Here is a 23,604-nt window from a genome sequence, read left to right on the forward strand (position 1 = left end):
AACTAAAAGTAAATTATTGCCAGAAACTGTGTGTCTAATCAATTATCAGAAATATAAGATATCAAATTATTTATACAACTGAAACCGCCAATTTAATTTATATAGGGAGGAAATCTTAAACGCTGAAGTGAAATTAACATATGTTAAGTCATTTTCGGGAACGACTCAATACAAATTACAAATTAAAGATTTAAACGGTTTTTGAAAAAGTGTTGGATAAAATTCATTTTGAAATCAAAATAAGAAGTAAATCACAAAAATACTGAACTAAGAGGAAAATCAATTCGGAAAGTCCATAATCACATGGCAAAATCAAATAACAAAACGCATCAAATACGAATGGACAAGAATTGTCATATTCCTGACTTGGTACAGGCATTTTCAAATGGGAAAATGGTGAATTAAACCTGGTTTTATAGCGCTAACCCTCTCACTTTAATGACAGTCTCGTCAAACTCCGTTATATTTACATTGACGCGTTAACTAAATTACTTTATAATACAGCGAAAAAGTATCAATACGATTTTTCAACTTTGAACAAAAAGTTGGTGACTATAAAAAATATACCTGTGGTAAAAAACTGATTGCAAATTTTAAAAGAATCATTTTATTTCCAAATTTTAATTAATTATTGAATCAAATAGTTATAATCATATTTGCCTTAAACCATCGAAAAAGTCTCCATCATATATTTTTTTCAGAATTTCTAGTGAAAACAATTAAAAATACAAAGAAAAAGTAAATATCAACATTAATAACACAAAAAAACATTGCATTCGTCTTAAATATCGTGCTGACAGACTTGTGGATTTCCAATATATTTAGGGATTTAGGGACTATTCCGTCTATCTTGAGTGTTATTGCAATAGTAATATCTGTAAACACAGAGTTCTGCTTAGCGTGTCAACCTAATGTTTTAGGATTATGATTGTATTTGTAAAATCATTAGATTTTTTTTTTATCTTGAAGACCCAAATGACAATGGACAAAGTCAAACTTATATCATGAATCCTTTTGTATCTATCTCGACTTTCTTTGCATGTCTTTATATTTGTTATCCGCAAAGTTTACAACCAATATTTATATTTAATCATGTTAATTTTTTAACATGACAACATTGAAGCAATACACTAATTAAAATGATAATATATAACCTTTTGTCATAAGTGACAACGTTTACATTAATTAATAGTAAAAAGATAATCATAATTACTCAAATAATCGCAATATGACATTTCCCCCTTTACATAATTTTTCACACCTGTACTGTAGGATGAATTAAGGATTTAAGTGACTCTTATAATTACAGATACCACTACATACAAACATATGATAAGATTCACAAATATTTAATATATTTCAAATATGTTAACATCACATATCATTTATCAAGATAATTCTAACTTCCTTTAGACAAGTAAAAAGTAAAATCACAAAAATACTGAACTCTGAGTAAAATGATAAATTTGTAAAAACCAGATAAAAATCCAATTTCTAGATAAAATAAACAAGAAGTTTTCAAAAAACAGTACATTAGAAAATGGTATCCAGATTATTTTTTTTTTATTGATTTAACATATATTTATTATTAGGAAAGCAATTGAGGATCTGAGATGGCTCTCTTGTGTTGTTTTATATATTAAAATACATATCTTTCTTGCATCCCCAGTGACCATCACAATAAACAGTTAACTGTCACTGTTATTAGCATGGACACATTTTTAATTCGTCTATCAGTTTATGTAGAGATGATGATATGTTATTCATATGTAACTAAATAACAAGTGTCAGATTGAACATTCGATTTTAGGTGACCTTAGCTCCCTTTTATGATCCCCCTTAGATTATCATTTTTATAGAGGAATAGCATCTTATTAGATAAGACTTGTCTTAATAATTATTCCGTAAACAATTATCCCTTTTCTTTACTGTTACTATGAAATGGTTGACGGGAATATCAGATTCAATTTCCCAGTACTATTGTCAAAACTTGGTGGCATAACTTTAAAAAGCCATATATTGTTTATGTTCTTGATAAAGTTAGTGTTGCTTAGTCTTTGTTCTGTGTATACGAATACGAATACGAAAGTTTTATTTTGATTCGGTTTGCATATGACAATACAAACATAAGCTCTTAAGAGCTCTGTGTACTGTTTAATGGCTGCTATTGGTATTACTGTCTATTACTTTAGAAGACCTTGGTATCTATCACTAAGTATCTTCTCTTTTTACACAACTCTTCTTAATAACTGACCAAATAAATCATCTCAGTAAAGCCAATAAACCAAAGATGATTTATGATTTTAATGTCTACAAACAAATATCACATATACAATGTGGCATGATTGCCAATTGGAAACTATCCACAAGATTAAAAAAAAGATATGTCAGAATATCACCGAATTGGAAATAAAAACGAGTCATATAACAAGCTTTAGCATTGCATGTGGTAAGGATAACTTTTTGTTAATTAGCATTCAAATCTCTCCCAGTGGGGTAAGACGTCAATCCTAGAACAGATCAAAATAGTTTGAATTTTAATATGTTGTTGTTAGAAATAGTGGCTACGGGATGAAGAATCTCGTATTCGTTCTATCAGTACCATAAAGATATCAGTGTGGCCAATAAGATGGAGACACTTAATTTGTGTATAATGCCAAGTGGTATAAACAAACGCAACAGTAGTATACCACTGTTCAAAGGTCATAAATCGATTGAGAGAAAGAAAATCCGGGTTACAAACTTAAATCGAAGGAAACATATTATTTAAAAATGAGAGGAAAACAACGAAACAGCAGAACACTGAAGTGGAACAAAAACAAACGACATTGCAACATATATAGGAACGAACTATCAGATAACAACTGCCTTATTCATAGATCACATAAACAAATTAGATTTTATAGATTTGTTTATAAGACAACTATCCAACTGACATGAATGTATACAACTATCTGTCACCGACCTTATTTTTTTACAAGAACAACAATGACAATCACTGTAACAAAGGTTCCATACTTAAGTTAAGACAGCCATGAAAAGAATCTGGTGGGGTCGCAGGAGCCGTGTCGAAAGATACCAGTGGGACATTCAAATTTATAAACAACTTAGTGGTAAATAGCTTGACTCATCATATAAGGCACGAAGCGAAAATACGGCCAAAACGGAACTGGGTCATGGATCAAAACTGATTGAACTAACATACATACTGTAGTATATCGTAGAACTCTTCTTCATTGAAGCAAAAAAACAGAACCGTCATTAGAATAAACGTAGCCGACCAATCCAAGTTAATTCACGATAGCAAAGTTAGTCTATAGAAATATTAGTACAACAATTGAATAAAATTGTAAGTCTGAGGAAGAGGAAGTACTGGTAATTAACTCTTAATAATTCGTAGTTAAACTTTGATTATTTTTTTATAACGAACAACGTGTGTTGTAAAACTTCAAAGTATTATCAATTGGTATTAGTACAGGCGTTGTTTATCATCTTAATCATGTGTTATAGTTTCTTTTATGCGTCTATATAAATCATTCCTTTCCAAGTTTTTAAAATGCCCATGGGTGTTTTTGCGTGTAAGATGGCTGCCATACTTCTAAAACCCCTTCAAGGTTGGCTTCAAATACAGTGCAATGTTGTTTTTTGTTTTGGCTTCTTCATACTTTTATAAGCCTCAATTCATTGTAAAATTAACTGTTTTGTTAAAATTGTGGACATAATTGCTCTTTAAAAATTCCCATTTGGGAACCTCCATGGGGGAAATCCCCCACAAATAGTGACAGTTGGCAGGTATGATAAATATACTTTTACTGTTTTGTCTTTTTTTGGTAATATCCATTTGACATGGATGTGAACTTTGTTTTGTATTCTTGTGTTTCATTTCTTTTATATGCTCTGTCTAAATGCCTTTTATTGTTTCTTTATGACTTATGACATGGCTCTGTACTTGTACATCCGTCACTGTGTTATTGTGCCATGGTAACCATTTTTTTATATATTTGTATGTGTGATAAATATAATAACACAATGTTGACAGATGAACCCAAATTTTTAACATTTATATATATTATGTTTGTTTTGTTCACACATCGTTGTTAATAAAATTATGCAACTGTCATACACGTGAGAGATTTAGCTAGCTATAAACCCAGGATTAATCCACTATTTTCTACATAAGAAAATGCCTGTACCAATTCAGTAATGAAACAGTTGTTATACATTTATTTGATGTGTTTGAATTTTTGATTTTGTCATTTCATTGAGGACTTTCCTTTTTAAAATTTTCATCAGAGTTCAGTATTTTTGTGATTTATAACTTTTTATCAAACAGGACGTAGCTGCACAGAAGATGTAAATAAATTGCTTACATGCCACGACTCAACCTGATCAAGGAGCAGACTGAATACCATTCCCATTTATATAAACCGGAAACAGCTTGATGATGCAGGTAAAAAACAACTAACAGCAGTCAACAATTTCAAGTACCAACCTAAGATTACTCAAAAGGAGCTGATAGTTAGTTTGTAGCCAATAACAATTTTTAATTAATTATGTTCTCTCAAGTTGAGAGCATGTTAATGTGGTATATGAATATGAACCTTCTTTTGTACTTGACCAGAAGGCTGAGATGTTTTTCACATGCAAGTTCACAAGGCAATAGTCTGTAACTCCAAGCTTTTGTTATTACTCTTACTCCTTTATTCCCTATAGTTGTTTCTGTGTCATTTGGTCTTTTGTGGAGAGTTCCTTTCGTCGGCAATCATACCACATCTTCTTTTTTATATTGTATGCAAACTTTAGAAGGGAAAGTGTTGACGGATAAATGCTTATAAAATAAGGCTTTAAAAAACACAATACAGAAAAGATTTTTAAAAGAATTTTATTTTCAGTTGAAACATTTTTGGAAAAATTGCAGAGTATTGATAAATACAGTCAAAGGTGTTTAACAATGGCAGTAATAAATTCCTATAAGACATAGAATAAGCCATTTATTGGCTTGCATGCTGTGATAAAGAAAACTTTGATGAACATGTAAATAACCAAGAAACAAGATTAGAATTATTCTTTTTCTCATTGATGAATGACTTTTCTACATTAAACATTTATGAAGAAATAAATCATAAAAAAATCTCCTGACAGGGTGTAGATAATAATGAGGAAATAATTATCTAAAATTAAATCTTATGACTATTTCTTTGAAGGATTTATAAACACATCTTGTAGAATTTATCTTCATATAAGATATTTCATAATTAACACCTTATCTTCAAAATAGTAACTATATTTTCTCCACTTATATCACAAGCTTTTTCAAGACTATATTTTTTCTGTGAACAAAAACCAACAGACAAACTCTGTATATTAAATCAGAAGATATTGGATTACTTTTAATAAGGTGAGTTATCTTTAAATGATATAGGAAATCTTACTTTCTACACAAAGCAACATCATTAACACACAGTAATAACAAACAATAAAGGATATGAAATCAACTGTTTTAATTTCAAATTGTAATCGTCTTAAAAAGGTCTTAAAATACATGAAACATATAAAAAATAAGCTAGATACTGTGACATCACTTGCACCTGACCAAAAGGTAAACATAGGTGTTTTCTTTAATGTCACATGATTTTTAAGCTACTTTGGGGTCATGATCATATGTCAATTTCTTTATTGCTTCAATAAGCCTTTTGTAGAAACACCAGTTAAGCAATTTAAGGCATTTTACAAGAACTTGAACGCAGTTTTTTCATTCATTATCTGCGCAAATGTTCATTAACGTGCATTTAATCACATTTCACATCTGTGTTCAGGTTTGAAAAATGATTTCTTACATATCAAGTCCTGTCCATAATCTTAAAAATAATAGGCTTTATATATTTCAAAGGAAAAATTTAAAAATTGCCAACAATGTAATATCTTAAAAAGACAATTTATAAATTCCTACACCCATGATCCACTTAATAATTAACTCATTCCATAATATGTATATGTATACAATAATTAACTCATTCCATAATATGTATGTGTATGCAATAAGATAGATAATACTGTAAATAAAAGGATTTCATTTTTATAACACATTAATTTCACTCTTCTTGGTTAGAAAAATATTGTTATAATTTCTCTTTTTTGAATTCAAGCCCATATCAATTAATTGATCTCTTAATGAAGACAACTATACAAGTACTCCGCTATAATGCTGATAATGAGAGGGTGGTGTAAATTTTTCATTTGTTCTTTTAAAAGAATCTGATGTGAACTCATAATTTCATGAAATGGATATGAACTCAATATTTCTTCAAAAGGATATGGGCTCACAATCTTATAAAATGTACAATAACCATTTGTCAATACATGTAAGCATGCAATAAAATTTAAATAAAGTTTATGTTTGCATTGAAAAAATAATTTAAAAAGAGTTTTGTTGTTTTAAAATAGAAACATGTAATATAATCATGTTTAAGAGGCAATATGTGAATAAAAGTTAAGCTAAGATTACTATAATACAATAGTTTCATAGTAAACAATGCACAGGATGAAAATAAACTAATACATACATTAATAACTGTGGGCTATTCCACTATACATAACATATTCCAAAAGTTGGAAAATGGGTAAATGCCTCTTATCACTGTCATATATTTCTGTGTATGACTTGTGCCATGTAGTTTAACAATAATACTATGTAACATGTCTTCTTACAAATATGCTTCTAATTTCTTGTGTTTGGTAAAAGTCAACTTTCTCTTGTTGTTTCAGTGTTTTCAGCGTCTTCTAGATTGTATTGATTAACATAACAATTTTTCACACAATAAAGTTGAAATACTTAAAAACACAAAGGTGCATTAGATTAAAAACAATGTTTACCATGTGTGGTAATAAGCAAGGTTTTGGTTATTGTTAAATGGAATAGCCTTTAGAGAGTAGATATATAATTATATAAAAATAAAGGAAGATATGTAACAAGCAACTAGAAAGACAAATGTATATTGATATACAGATAATAACAAAAGGAAAATATTTCTATTCTCAAAGTATCAACTTATTCTCTTCATTTCAAGACTTTTCCCCATTATTCATGATTTACTTTTTTACAAAGTTATTCCCCTTGAACACCTTGATGCTTGTGTAACATTTAGTGAAAGTAATTTAAGCACAATGAGGACAAAACAATATTTTGTTTAGACTAGAATTATTTGGAGCAAAAAAGCAATTAATTGTCATATTGCTGTACTGACTTTAACATGCTCATTTTAAAAATAATCAACAACTTTTTACATCAACTTCCATACTTTTTCAATCATTCCCAAATAACAATTAGTTGTAAATGGTACTTTTTAAAGAAAATTATGACCTTGGAATAAGCAGCAACATCTAAAGCTATAGGTAGGGGAAATTTCTTTTTAAATAAGTAACTGACATACATGTAAAAATAGGTCTTTCCTTATGATAAAAAATAAATGTTTGGTAAGATAGAAAGACAGTTATTTAAAGTGTTGCCTTGACAATAACCATATCTCACAAATTGTCATTCCCTAGTGGAGCCTGATTTGGACTTATACATAAATAATTATTTCAAATATTTGTTCCTGGACTTCTGCACTTCTGTTATCTGTTCTTCAGCACTATAATCATACATGCTATTTGATCTCAATATTGTGTTACCGTCGCACAGCACTCGTTAATCGAAAGAATTTAACAAATTTTGTTACAAGTCCAATTATAAACACCCACAGATTTCTAGCAATGTCACTTCGGGCTACCAATACCCTCCACAAGGCCACTATCACTACTGTATTGAAAATGTATCTAAGGTTTCTCAAGCTACAACAGAAAAACACAATTGTTAAGCTTAGTTATTGGATTGCAACATTATACATTTATTTCCCATGGCTGAGGGAAATATGAAGATTTGTTCACCCAAGAAAATCATATTTCACGAAGGCTTTTTACTTCTGAATATAAAATTTGCATCACTGCTTTCTTATTTTTTTTTTTTTTTATAACTGAACACAACATACACAATAATAATCAGTGCCTATTTAAAGTTGAATAATAATTCATTCTTTTCTATTTGTTTTTAGATTTGAAATAATTTTTAAAATAAACCCTGTCAAAATATTATATATATTATTAACCGTGAGTAACGTCCCACAAGGCAATCCTGACATTCAGAGGGGAATATGATACTAGAAGGGGAATATGATAATCAGAGGGGAATGTGATGTTTTGTTCGACGTCATGTCTGATAGTTTCAAACAATCAAATGTTGATTTCGCTATTAAAATCAACATGCAAAGGAATAATTCTATTTATTCATGAATGTTAAAAGATATATTTTTTGAAGAACCATTTCAAAATACTGTTGTAACTTTGTGCATGTGACTTTTAAAATATTTTCTCTCTTCACAGAAATAAGGTAATGTTGTATGACTGTCAATAAGACATTAATCAAAACAAATAGAGATAACTAAATATAGGTATCTGTATGGCTAATCAGCAATAACTAAATATAGGTATCTGTATGGCTAATCAGCAGTAACCATACCCAATAGTAAGATAACTAAATATAGGTATCTGTATGGCTAATCAGCAATAACTGTACCCAAAAGTAAGATAACTAAATATAGGTATCTGTATGGCTAATCAGCAATAACCATACCCAATAGTAAGACAAGAGTGCACACACTGAAATGTCTCGCCTTCTTTACTAATCATTGATATTATCTTGATAGTCCTAAGTATAAAGCTTTATTACAACTGTCACATAAACTTAACATTAACCAAGATAGATAAACAAAGACCAATGAACCATGAAAATGAGGTCAAGGTCAGATGAACCATGCCAGGCAGACATGTACAGCTAACAATGCTTCCACACATTAAATATAGTTGACCTATTACTATAGTTAAAGAAAAATAGACCAAAACACAAATACTTAACATTGTGCATTGAACCTTGAAATAAAGGTCATGGTCAAATAAAACGTGCGGGACTGACAAATAGATGATAAAATATTTCCATACACCAAATATAGTTGACCTTTGGCATATAATATTAGATAAAAAGACCAAACTCACAAACTTAACTATAACCACTGAACCATGAAAATGAGGTCAAGGTCAATTGACATCTGCCCGCTAGACATATACACCTTACAATCATTCCATACAACAAATATAGTAGACCTATTGCATAAAGTATAAGAGAAACAGACCAAAACACAAAAACTTAACTATAACCACTGAACCATGAAAATGAGGTCAAGGTCAGATGACACCTGCCAGTTGGACATGTACACCTTACAGTCCTTCCATAAGCCGATTATACAAGCCCTATTGCTTATAGTATCTGAGATATGGACTTGACCACCAAAACTTAACCTTGTTCACTGATCCATGAAATGAGGTGGAGGTCAAGTGAAAACTGTCTGACGGGTATGAGGACCTCGCAAGGTACGCACATACCAAATATAATAATCCTATTACTTATAATAAGAGAGAATTCAACATTACAAAAAAACTGAACTTTTTTTTCAAGTGGTCACTGAACCATGAAAATGAGGTCAAGGACATTGGACATGTGACTGATGGAAACTTCGTAACATGAGGCATCTATATACAAAGTATGAAGCATCCAGGTCTTCCAGCTTCTAAAATATAAAGCTTTTAAGAAGTGAGCTAACGCCGCCGCTGTAGCCGCTGCCGGATCACTATCCCTATGTCGAGCTTTCTGCAACAAAAGTTGCAGGCTCGACAAAAACTAAATATAGGTATCTGTATGGCTAATCAGCAATAACTGTACCAAATAGTAAGATAACTAAATATAGGTATCAGCATAACTAATCAGCAATAACCATACCCAATAGTAAGATATGAAAAATCAATTGATAACAAACATATTAATCTAACATGAGTTTAATCAACTGATACCTTAATTTTTATGTGTTACATATTGTTTTGTAGATCAAATTTTGATTGTCTAAAAGAACAAACAGACAGAGAAAACTGACAATCCTAGTCAATTAAAAATGCAGTTAAACACCCATAGGTGGGGTTCAAAACATAAGAATTAAGTTAAGAAAGTGTTTGTAGATCTACCATGTTGTTTTTTAGTCTGTACTATATTTGCATTTGATTTTTATTGTTTTCCTTAGTGCATTTGTACTTACTTTCTGAGATGAGCTTTAGCTGCTGGTAATCCTGACAGATCCTCATTCAATAAATATTTCTTAGCTCCTAAACAATAAGCCTCTAAGTAAGTGGGCCAGTGTAGACCTCGTGGATCAAAATAAAATAACTGAAAATACAATGTATATATCATACAACTAATTTCTCTACATTTCAGCTGTGTAATTTATATAAATGTAATGGCTATGTTTGGTATTAAAATATAAAAAAGATCTTTCCATCATGTATTTACAGTCTTGGGTGATGTTCTATATGTTCTATAGCAGATATGATTACCATTTGAGTCATATATTTGATTCTTTAGTTCTTCAATGACAGATATATATATATATATCATATGGTACAAAGATATTTCAAACCCTACTTTTTTCCTTAATCTAATAAAAATAGCACTATTTCATAGGATGAAAGCAACCTTACATGTTTCTAATGGGTCTTATTGATGTTTTAGATTAAAAATTCATGATGTCCATCTATTATTACAACACATTTGAAACAAAATAACAAATTTCAAAACTTTGTCCTAAATCATGTATAAAAGAAGATCCAGTTAAAGTTTAGAATGCTTTGAGGGAACCACTGTGAACACTTGTAATGGTGGACAAATAGCAATAAGGTGTATATGCCTGTATACTCCTTTCAAAGTCACTACACAACTTTTGATATATTTATGATCAGTTTTAAATCCCAATCTCTTCTACTTATATATGGTATGATTTACAAGATATCTCTCCACAAGAGACCAATTGACACAGAAATTAACAACTGAAGGTCACCGTTCTGCCTTCAAAAACGAGCAGAGTCCATACTGCATAGTTAACCATAAATTCAAACTTTCAGGTCAGTTCTAATCCTCAGTATGATACCTACCCTTCTATCCTCCGGTGACAGTTTCAGGTCAGTTCTAAACCTCCGTATGATACCTACCCTTCTATCCTCCAGTGACAGTTTCAGGTCAGTTCTAAACCTCCGTATGATACCTACCCTTCTATCCTCCAGTGACAGTTTCAGGTCAGTTCTAAACCTCAGTATGATACCTACCTTCTATCCTCTGGTGACAATTTACTTTTTAACATGTCTAATGATACCTACCCTTCTATCCTCGGGTGACAGTTTACTTTTTAACATGTCTAGGTTGTTGTATGTCCATTCCCAAGAGTGAGTAGTGAAGAATGTCAATGTTCCCATAGCTCTGTGTAACTTATTGTAAATCTTTACCATTCTACAAAGGTACCAGTACATACAATTAATTAATTCATAAATGTATAATTGTCTGTTAGATATCATTTACTGTGGATTCATTTATTTTCGTGGGTATCAATTTTCGTGGAATGCTGTAAACTTTCATATTAGTCGATATTTGTTTTCGTGGTTTTGCAAATCTCTGTTTACAAGGTCTATTGAAAATATTTTATTTGTTGAACATTTGAATTCGTGGTTTACCTGTTTCCACGAAATCCACAAAAATTTGTTTCTAACGATTATAAATGAATCCACAGTATATCATTCCAAATTTTTTTACTCATTTGTTTTAGCTTTTGAAATGTCTATAAAATGTCTATGGATATAAGAAGATTTGGTATGAGTGCAGATGAGACAAGTCTCAGTTCAAGGTAAAACCTGTATAAACTAATTATCAGATCTTTCATTTCATTTGAAATTTTTAACAACCATGACAACAGTGTTAGCCTAAAAAAACAATATGCAATTCAATCATCTTTTTGAATAAGGCTGTTGCACATATCAAATTTACTGCAAACTATTGGAAAAAAATAATGATTTAAAATGAGCTGTCATGCAAATGGAAGTTTCTGATATGGACTAAGATACTGAGAAAATATTAGATTTTCAATAAATTAATAGTCACTACTGACCTATATCATTTACAGCTTGTTCTATAGAAGATTCCATTTAAGTGCTTGTATACTGAAAACAACTTGATATGTATTTTGATAATTTGAACAAATCTTTTTTTTATCAGTAAGCCACTTAATCTTAAGTTTGAAGAACACTTTAATTCCTTTTTTACTCAACTATAAATGTAAGTAATATTATGTGCTTAGTAGACTAAGTTGAAGTCATGTGATCTAAAGTTAATCTTACCTTGGTCGTTTTCCCAGCATACAATAACCTAAGTCAGCAAAGTAAGCAGGAATCATATGACTAACAAATATATAATAATCTAGTAGAAATCTGAAATAAAATAAATACCAAATTATTTATATGGCAGAGAATCTTGATCTAAAATGGATGTATCATTATAGTTCACAAAGCCTATTATAGCGAACCAAATGAAAGTTTTCCACAGAGTCGTCTGCTCTTTACCAAGGTATTTAAACTTTTGCAAGTTTACCTGTCCCATTGAGTCAATATAATAGCTATTGTTCTCTGTGTAGTTTATTCACTTGGATATAAATTTTTTCTAGGAGAAATCTATCACTCATTGATTAATTTGCCTGACCAAAACAATATCTGCTTTGTTGATTAAAATACATACTTATAAACTCACATAAACTGCATGTGATACAGTATGTATTCAATATCAATAATATGTATTCAATCTGTTCAATATAAGCACTGATTTAATTATAAAAAGTTTATTTCTGTTTCAAAGAATCTGCATGTTTTTCATGGTTCTTCAGTTATAAAGAATACATTTATGAAGACCTTTTATAATACAATTTAAACATGATCATGTTAAGTTTTTATTTGTGAACAGAATAAAAAATAGCAAATTTTAATAGGTAAAATGTTGAAATTTGATTAGGAATCAACTTTTAATTTTAAAATCAGTGTTTATATCAAACAAATTGAAAATGTGTTATTGATTGAATAAATACAACATCACATGCAGTTTTATTATTACTTATTTGTACATGTCATGCATGTATTTCCATCATTGACAGTTCAATTTTTTATTCAAGTAAACCAATCAGTGAGCGATAGATTTCTCTTGCATGAAATTTAAAGGTCCCATTGAATAAACTATACAGAGAACATAACCTGTTGTATTTGTTCAATGGGACAATAGAACTTACAAAAGTTTAAATGGACAGGTAACTTGCAGGTGAATCTGTGGAAAACTATAATAGGCTTCGCAATAACTTTATTTCGAAACATTGAATATCAGGGGAGTAATGTAAAATGTGCTTCACTATAACTTGTAAACTACAAGCATTTAGTGTATGTATTTTTTTCAAAAAACAAAACAACAAGAACATGTCCATAGTACATGGATGCCCGACTCGCACTATCATTTTCTATGTTAAATGGACCTTGACATTGGGGTAAAAACTTGAACTTGGCAATTAAAATTAGAAAGATCATATCATAGAGAACATGTGTACCAAGTTTCAAGATGACTGAACTTCAACTTCATCAAAATCTTCCTACACAAAAAACTGAAGTGGAACGAGAGCTCAATTTAAAATGGTGTATGTTTTACCATTACCAAAGAAATATCCGACTTAAGAATACATACCCAGATTTAGCTATTGGTGCCTTTGGTCTTCTGAAACAGGAATCTAATGGAACTTTCTTCCAAAAATTCATAACTACATTCTCTAGAAAAATAAATTATAACATGTATAATCCTGATAATGAACCTTAAAAACAGTATCTTGAAATATGGTGTATGTGATTTCCCTCTAATGACACATAACCACACTTTCTAATATGTACATGCACAACAAGATCCATGACTATACATGTATATGCTTTCTAGCTATTCTGGACTGGTGGAATTTAATGCATAAATGCACAAAGACAACCACATTGGGCAAAACAAAAAAATCTATTTTGTTGACATAAATTAAGTGCTATATTATGAATAGACTTATTAAGATGGGATATAGTTACCATACTATTGTCAGGTCATTAAAGATTGCATATTTTGGCGTTCATATTGATTCACTTATAGTCTTTGCATCAAAACTAAACACATTTATTCAAAAACCAATTGTTGGCATGACACAGGTTATGTTCTTCTCATTTATGTTATGATGGTATGGTAATATACCCCTAACGGGAAGGATCGTGCCTGATATTCTTATGATGAAATCATTATCTTTCAATCAGTTTATTTGAAGTCTGGAGCTAGTATGTCAGTTAACTGCTAGTAGTCTGTTGTTTAATATACTGCAGCTGTGCATTGACCATATATTCATATGTGATTTAAAGTCACTGACCGTAGTTTTGCATATGCATCCGTTTTGTAAACTGAACATGTCTTTTTTTTTATGGAAAACTTCAGAACTTCTTTTATAAGTCTGTTATTTTTTAAACAAATCCAGTGTATAGCATGTAAAGTACTGCATTCAGAACAATAAACATGCTTTTGAAGTTAATATTCATGTTATACAAATGCCAATTTTATTTTAAAATTATTATTTTTTTTAAATATTTTTATACTAGGTTCCTAGATATAGGAAGATGTGGTGTGAGTGCCAATGAGACAACTCTCCATCCTACCTATTTCTCCCCATGTGAATGGATTTACAGATCCTGAGGTACTGTGGAATATTGGTACTGTACTTGGCTTGTATACTGCTGTGTACCATGCCATAGTGATCATCATGTTGACTGGTATATCTACTGGAATAATGTCAGCTACTCCCATTGCGTCACAATTCATGTATCGTAAAATTCCTTTACCAGCCTACAAATAAACCAGAGACTTCAGAAAATCATGCACACTCAAAATTGTAAGAATGATTATGAAAACAACCCTCATAATCATAATAAAATGGAGAATGGAAATATAACATTACTTACAAATATTTTACATTATAACTATTTGGAATGTAGGAAAAAGAGTTATAATGTGTTGTTCTGTAATTTAAAACAAACAGTATTTTAATGTCCTCCGTCTCTGTTAATATTTAATTTCCCCCCAAATTACACTAGAAATAAATGTAAGCAAGAACATCCAAAGCAATTTTCCATATTTCATATTATATAAATTTCATAGGAGCATTTCTTCTTTGAAATAGTTGATATAAACCTTTCATGTAGGTACAGGGGTCGAATTTAGGCTTTTTTGTGTACTGGCCAGGCAGACCAGTGAACCGTAAATCTACTGGTCCGGCACCAAATCTACTGGTCCTAAATAATGACATTCATTTGACAAACACTAATATAAATAATAACATCCCTGCACAGTGGAATTTGTTTTTGCAGGTATTTTTTTTTTGGTTAATAAACTGCATGAACTGAGATTGTGTTGCAATCAGTGATTTTTATCAACAATTTCTACTGGTCCGTCGGACCACCAGCTATCAAAATCTACTGGTCTCGGACACCGGACCAGTGCTAATTTCGACCCCTGTAGGTATTAATTTAATTAAAGTCTCCCATGAAATGAAGATGTGTGAGAGCTTATAACACTTAACAGGCAGATGGACACCTAGTACTTTTAATATGTTTACTCCCCACTGCATCTTGTTGCAACAGGGACATAAATTAAGTCTTTTTTGTCATCTGAATGAACAATGTTTTTGCAGTTTTAGGTTTTTTTTGTATTTCAGGGCAAATCAACTTACTGCAACATAAAGTCCACTTGGTCCATTAAAGTTGTCTATCCAACCCTGAAAATATATATTTGCATCATAGAATAAATAAAAGTGTACAATTTCCTGAAGGAAACAAAAAAGAAATGCCAGTGATGGCAAAAGCTATATTTGAAAATTTAATATTATCAAATGGCACAATAAACACCATATAAAACTGTGTAAACAAACATTTTAAAGAAATTAACATGAAATATTGTAAAATTCTGCATTAGTTTAAAAAAAATAGCTAGTATTGTGTACCCATGGGAAATTGTGACAGATTCTACTGAATGTATAAAAAATCTGTTAAATATTTTCTGGTTATATTCTATAATATCCTGCATATCATTTATAGCTTTGGATTAAAAAGCATTGCATCAATTTAAAAAATACTTAGGAATTTTTAATCTGGTTTTCCATTTCTTAATTCTACATCCCACTTTTTCATTAAAAAATGCAAATGTCTTTAATGGTATATGATAATTTTACTGTTTACAGCCAGGACATAATTTTTCTCTGAGTACAACCAACATATGACTACATTTTAAATATGTCTGTTGTACAAAAAACTTACAGGAAATGGCTCCTTCCATGAAGCACCAACAATTGAAGGACGTAAGATTGCTAGAGGTAGACTTGATCCTTCCTTTATCAACAAATGTTCCGCCAGCTGTTTTGTGAAGGTATATGTATTGGGTTTGTCACCAATTAATTTTGAAGTAATTTGATCAAGCATCTCATCATCTAACCAGCTGTCAGTAGAAAAAAAATATATAAATATGAACAACATTAAAACATCTTTATAATAATCATAATAATATAGATTTACAAATTTACAAAGGAGTAGGTCCGGTAAGGGCCGATTTTGGCCTCAAATTTCAGGTTCGTCGAACGAAAGATTTTGGACACTTTTTAAACACTTAAGTGTCTATTTAATTTGATTCAATTAGTTTATGTAAAATATTTTAACTGATTTAGTCATTAACATGTTTAAAAACGCTCCGATTCAGGCTTAAATATGAAAAATCTATCAAATATGCCAAAAAACCTCACTTTTCAGATGGTTTTTGTCAAAAATGAAATTGGCTACTACCGTGTTCATCCTTAACCTTTATATATGTTATGTTTTACCATTAAATACAACTTACATTTCAATATTATGAATGAACACGAATGCGGCCACTTTCATTTTAGACGGCAACCCACTGAAACTTAACTAAAATGCTCAAAATGTGAAGATTTCAGTAATTTAGCATGTCTTAATGATGTGAGTACCCGATATATCATTGTACTGTCAAAAACTGCCTGTATTTATGTAGCAGAAGCATTCTTTTTTCCAATAAATAAATAAAAGTTTACATTTTAACAATTTTGTAAAACTGCTATATTAGTGTAGTGGGGCCAAAAAGGGGTCTTACTGAACCTACTCCTTTATAAAAGTTGCACATATTGATTGTCATTAAACAACATTTAGAGTATTTACATATAAAAATATCAATATCTAATAACTAACTCTTTGGCTACAATTCTCAATTAGATATTTGCTCATATGAAGATTTATTTTATGTATCTTATATATATCTATTGCGAAATTTTAGTCCATCATATTCTAGTTTAACCATTTCCATTCCTATGCACTCTGAATGCAATGAGAAAATTTTAATAAATAATCATATCAAATCGAACTGAGCATTAGTTTTTGATTTTTTTAAGGCATGATGTCATTGTAATGAGCTTACTCTAAAGCATCTATGAGTTTCTGTGGTTCTACACTAGGTTGATAAACCATTTCTTCTATGAATGGTCGGTCACAATTAGCATATGCTGTTGACACATGAACAAAAACCTGAAAAACAATTTACACATAAAAGTAAGAGTCATAACTAGAGGCTCTCAAGAGCCTGTATCGCTCACCTGATTCTACTTGGGTTTTTGAAATCATATAAAAAAATATAATTTGGCTAAAAGTAACAACACAACCTCATAAGTAAAGGAACATTCAGGCTATGTTTGTATTCAATCAAAAGTCCCCCACTGGCGGCCATCTTGGATGATAGATCGGCTACAAAGTAACAACACTTGGTCAGCACCTCATAAGGAACATTCATGCAATGTTTGGTTTTATTCCATTCAGTGGTTCTCTAAAAGAAGACATTTGTATATATTTCCCATAGGGTCTTATGTTAAACTAAGTCCCCCGCTGGCGACCATCTTGGATGATGGATCGGCTACAAAGTAACAACACTTGGTCAACACCTCATAAGGAACATTCATGCCGTGTTTGGTTTCATTCCATTCAGTGGTTCTCTAAAAGAAGTCATTTGTATGCATTTACCATAGGGTCCTATGTTAAACTAAGTCCCCCACTGGCAGCCATCTTGAATAATGGATCGGCTACAAAGTAACAACACTTGGTCAGCACCTCAAAAGGAACATTTATGCCATGTTTGGTTTCATTCCATTCAGTGGCTCTCTAAAAGAAGTCATTTGTATGCATTTTCCATAGGGTCGGTCCTATGTTAAACTAAGTCCCCCGCTGGCGGCCATCTTGGATGATGGATGGGCTACAAAGTAACAACACTTGGTCAGCACCTCATAAGGAACATTCATGCCATGTTTGGTTTCATTTCATTGCGTGGTTCTCTAGAAGAAGTTCAAAATGTAAAAAGTTAACGAAGCCGACGACGGACGCCAAGTGGTGAGAAAAGCTCACTTGGCCCTTCGGGCCAGGTGAGCTAAAAATGATGTTAAAAAAGTCATAGTCTAGCTTGATTTTAGACATCATAACTCAAAAACATTCATGGTAACAAAATACAATGTTATATAACCTACAAGTTACCAGGACATGTAAATGGCACATCCCTGTTCTTGTGTGTGTCGAGCTCAGCAAGATAGTAATTTATAGCTTTTTTTCTAATGCTTGTAATTTAAGTTTTTGACAAGAAAGAAGCTCTAAATGTTTAACAATTAATTATCAATCATGTATCCTTGACCAGAATAATAACATTTCAAGGTAAAAGTTTGTAAATAATACTTACTTCTAGTTTCTTAAAGTTATTACACAGCTGAATCATTTTTCTTACTCCTAAAACATTCATTTCCATGGCAATTCTGAAACAAGATATAATCTATTATCATCAGTATCAACAAAAACAGACGGAAACCAGACTCACTTTGAAACCTGGGTAAAAGTTTCATACTTGCTACTTACCATAACACTAAAGTAAAAGCCCTGTATTGGTCAAATTTATCAGAGACTGTCAAACATATTTCATGTTCCTTTTCTTTTATGTTATAGTTAAAAAGTTTTAAATTAAAAGAATCTCAATATTTATTGATGAAATTTGTTAAAAGTAATGGCAAAGTGATAGCATTGTTTTCAGAAAAATAAAGTATTATGATCATAATGGTGCAACAGTTCTAAATAATACTAAAAGAAACTGAAAAATATCTATATTTCATTTTTGAATTATGTAATGGAGATACAATGGATCAGTGTTAGTCTGTTAAAAAAAATACCATGAGCCCCCTTATCCATTGTGTCTCTGAATTAATTCCTTGTACAACTTTTCCAAAATCCATATATCATGTATATTTATATTTATTATACCATATTATAAGTAATTTCTGAATATATAAACACTCAATTCTCTTGAATATTGCAGGAACACCAATATGTATTATTAGAAGTATACAGTCGTGTGGATAATTTTATTCTCAACAGAAAATTAAATGAATACAGATTTAAATGAAATTACAATGAAAAGACATGATTAAGAAATTTTACCATTTATAATGACAAAATAAAGCTAATTAGAACAATTTTTCCAGTAAAAATGTAATGTTACTGAAAGAAAAATCATTTTAACATGTTTAACTATTGATTTACCGGTACACTTATCTCATTTATAAACATGTAATTTAAAAAAATAAAGTATGAAATGTTTTTAATTTCTTTTGAATTATATGAACCAGATGATAATTATCAAAAAATCGTGATACATTCTTGTTGCAAAAATATCAGTGATAAGAGAAAGAAAAATAAAAAATAAAAACAGTGAATTTAACTATATCTACAAGTGTTGCTCAGATCGTTAACTTTTTAACACATAATTTACTTAAAGGAAAGATAACAAACCCAAGTCATTGCAAAACCTAAAGTTATGTCTTTAAACAAATTCCAACGTGGAATAGAAATCAGTAATAAAGACAATTCAAATGGGTTAAATTCTTTTTGTCATAGAACCAACTTTTACAAGTGGAAGATTACGAAGAACACAGCTGTTACGGGTATATTCCATCTATAGAAAAGCCATGTGTATTAACGGAGAACAGTAATCTTAATTTTTATAGTTCCTGAATTCTTCATGTAATTTTTTTTTATCTAGATCCATGAAAATTAATATCCCAATATATATTTTCAAAAGAACAAATAGAGAGCAAGCTACTTTAAAGACAACAGATATCAAGATCTTCTAACATTTGAAAATCACAGTAATAAAGAAATAAATGTCATTGAATAAAAATGGAAGAAAAAATCCTGAATCATATCTATGATTACTAAACACCTATAGAAGAGCGACTAAATCCACAAATAGCAAGATCACTCTGCAAGATAATTCTATGATTAGTAGAAATGTTCTAAATAAAATATTGTGTTATTTTCTAACATGTTAGTCAAATGAAGCAGAGCAAAAAAAAAAATCTTAATGTTATTCTGTCACCCAAAATTTAAAAAATATTTTTACAATAAAAAAATGATGTATCTGAACATCAGTAGATATGCAAAAACAATATATCAGAACGTCATGATGGTATTATGTTTGTCAAATCTAAATATTTATTTACATTTTCCCATTGACAAAAATCATGTCATCAATTTACAAATTAACATGTTTGAATAAATTATACATGTAGGTTACGATATTCATGTATATTAAACTGAATGACAGAAATATTTGCGTGCAGGCATTTATAACGTGTGGCCATCTAAAAATAACTAAATAATAAACATTAATAATCATCAATCAACAGGAACTAAATAAAGGTCTTTAGATAAACCTTCTATAGACCTAACAGGAATTTAGATTGCACATGTCGTTTACTGACTTATAAGGGATAAAATTTAACAATGTGTATAGTAGCCCTCATCCCTTAAATACTGTGGATTCATTTATTTTCGTGGGTACCAATTTTTGTGGATTGAGCAAAACTTCCATTTTCTTGGATAACTGATTTCATGGTTTTGCCAAAGTCTGCTTACATGCATTAGTATATAAAACTGATATTTGTTGAACATATACATGATATACATTCATGGTTTACCTGCACCCACTAAATCCTCGAAAATTGGTATCACACGAATAATAATTAATCCATAGTACTCTATTTGCCAATTCCCTACTTGATACTATTGTTTCACACTTTCAAAACAAGTTGATTACATTTAGAAGTCTTGTTCTTTAATTGGACTAAATAGGCTGCTGCTTAAACAAAGCATACACATATAGCATTTTAACAAATTTTAGATGAAAAGTAACTATCATGACTATTGATAATAGAAAGTTTTAGCTGAACAAGATATTAAATTAATTGAAAGATTTGAACACTAATATATCATGTATATTACAAACAATAATCATAGATAAATATGCTCTTTCTCCAAGCTCCTTATTTTCAATGTAACTCTGTCTACGGGAAACAACTGAGAAATAGATTTCTAAACTCTGTCTAAGGGAAACAACTGAAAAATGGATTTCTAATTACTGTAAATTCAGAAATAATTGGGATGTTTTTAAATTTTGTTATGCAAAAAATGTGACAGGGTTCTAATCAAAATAGTATAAACACACACTTTGAAATTGTTTATTTAAGGAATGACTGTTCTATATATAGATGAAGAAATAACATTAAAGATTTGGTGCACACTGAATAATGCGCATAGCGGGTTATTTAACAGTGTGCACCACATTTTTTAGGTCATTTGCAATAGACAGAAAAAATATTACAGTCATTTCTTATAATTTAATTCTAAATTCCATTTTTAACTGTAGAAAACCATGAAAAAATGTTGATAACGTCACGGTTACATGACTAAATTATGTCTAAGGGCTGATAACAAATAACGTCAGCCAATCAGAAGACGTGTTACATCCAAAATTAAATTATATGACAATATGAAAACAGAATTTTTCTCAATATGCAAAAATCAATATTGCATTTTAGTTTAAAATGACAATAATGAATGCACACATACGACACAATAAATTTCTGAATTTACAGTACATGGTCAAATATAGAATTGGCAAATGGACTATTGGGCCTGTATATTCTTCTGGTTTTGAATCGGCTGTCCATTTCATAAAGTTATATGACAGAAGCATAGCAAATAATGTTGAAATTTATCCCTGTATTTTAAGTGCAGCTTTTCTTTTACCTTAATGCAGAGCCTGATTTGGCACTGCTTGAATCTATTTCCTCACTGTTACTGAAAATACAGGTATATTGTGCTAATGAATATGACACTAACCACAGGTACAATACACAATATATCAAGCAATAACATGTAGCTTTATGCTATTCATATATATACACCTACCTACTATATATATATATATTGAATAAAAGCATGTTCAAATACCATAACACACAAACGTCTACATGTACAAAAGCTGACTTTTATTATGCATACAGGTATCATTGAATTTTGGCAGGAGTCAAGCTATATTTGATGACACGGCTTACCAAAAATGGTTAAAGAAGATTTCAAACATTTACAGACATACAACAAACAAATACTGTAGACCGAACAAGACTCATGGCTGATCAATGAGTTAAAACAGTACTAGTTAAAAGCTATTTTTGTACTTAATTTCTGTGGAAGCTCCAATTTATCGACATGGTGTTTCATGCACACAGAAATATTTTTTATGTGACTTTGTTTGTGCGATCAGTAACCATGGAAACACTGAAAGCATAAACTGTTTTTATTTCTGGCTTTGAGGTGTATTATGTATGCCTTTTTCTCCCATATTTTTTAGAACATAACGGATGTTGATAATATAGACATGATAGAGAGATTGATTATGTTTACATGCTTGTCCCATGTCAGATACTTAGTGACTTATTAGTGGTGACAGTTGGTATTTACTTTTTCATTTATTTTCTGATTTGGTGTTGATCCTGAATATAAAGTAATATTTGTTAGAATAATTTATAAGTTGTTGGAACTATGAGGAAGTTTCCAAATAGTAGAAATACATGTAAATTGTTGAAGACCACACACAGACTTCTGTACATGTATATCATTTCAAGAGTACATTTGTACATGTACTTGCGTTGTTAGGTTGCCCTCTATTTGATATAGTTACGTCTTATCGGTTTAAATTTTGTCATAGATCTGTTTCTCAGTTCCCTAGTGTCCAGTAAATTGGTTCAACTGATAATTTATATATTGGACCATGATATCCATTTTTTTTAATTTTATTTGTGCATGTTTGTTATGTCTTTTATTTTGGTGTAAACATACATATCAAGTCGGGAGCCTGTAAGTCAGTATTTGTTCTTTATTTATGTGCTATGTATTTGTTTTCATTCATTTTTCATTCTAAATAAGGCAGTTAGTTTTCTTGTTTGAATTGTTTTACTTTGTCTTTTCAAGGCCTAATATAGGTGAATACATGGTCTTGGTTTTGCTCATTGTTGAAGGCCGTTTTGGTAAACTATAGTTGTTAAGTTCTGTGTTATTTGGTCTCTTTTGGCGAGCTGTCTCATTGGAAATCATACCACATTTTTTTTCTTTTTTTATGTATACCCACGTCTATGTACTAGTTAATCAGAGTGATAATCAAGAGTCACA

General features: G+C 30.5%; 1 protein-coding gene across 3 annotated transcripts in view; it reads right to left on the minus strand.

Annotated features, from left to right (window-relative positions):
* Window positions 1-4,865: 4,865 nt before the first annotated feature.
* The window catches only part of LOC134685144 (fatty acyl-CoA reductase 1-like), a 28,835-nt gene continuing 10,096 nt past the window's right edge, over window positions 4,866-23,604 (minus strand). For 2 of the 3 annotated variants that reach the window (XM_063544616.1, XM_063544615.1), the window contains exons 4-14: window positions 22,183-22,233; window positions 18,785-18,857; window positions 17,486-17,592; window positions 16,321-16,498; window positions 15,738-15,782; window positions 14,668-14,854; window positions 13,679-13,760; window positions 12,301-12,390; window positions 11,290-11,419; window positions 10,179-10,306; window positions 4,866-7,830 (exon numbers count right to left, since the gene is read on the minus strand). In XM_063544616.1, coding sequence (XP_063400686.1) covers window positions 7,668-7,830; window positions 10,179-10,306; window positions 11,290-11,419; window positions 12,301-12,390; window positions 13,679-13,760; window positions 14,668-14,854; window positions 15,738-15,782; window positions 16,321-16,498; window positions 17,486-17,592; window positions 18,785-18,857; window positions 22,183-22,233 — 1,234 coding nt within the window. In that variant the 3' untranslated portion in view covers window positions 4,866-7,667. The remainder of the gene's footprint in view (window positions 7,831-10,178; window positions 10,307-11,289; window positions 11,420-12,300; window positions 12,391-13,678; window positions 13,761-14,667; window positions 14,855-15,737; window positions 15,783-16,320; window positions 16,499-17,485; window positions 17,593-18,784; window positions 18,858-22,182; window positions 22,234-23,604) is intronic. The other variant, XM_063544617.1, reaches the window with a different exon arrangement.

The sequence above is a fragment of the Mytilus trossulus genome, chromosome 9 (assembly GCF_036588685.1).
Source record: "Mytilus trossulus isolate FHL-02 chromosome 9, PNRI_Mtr1.1.1.hap1, whole genome shotgun sequence".
Lineage (NCBI taxonomy): Eukaryota > Metazoa > Mollusca > Bivalvia > Mytilida > Mytilidae > Mytilus > Mytilus trossulus.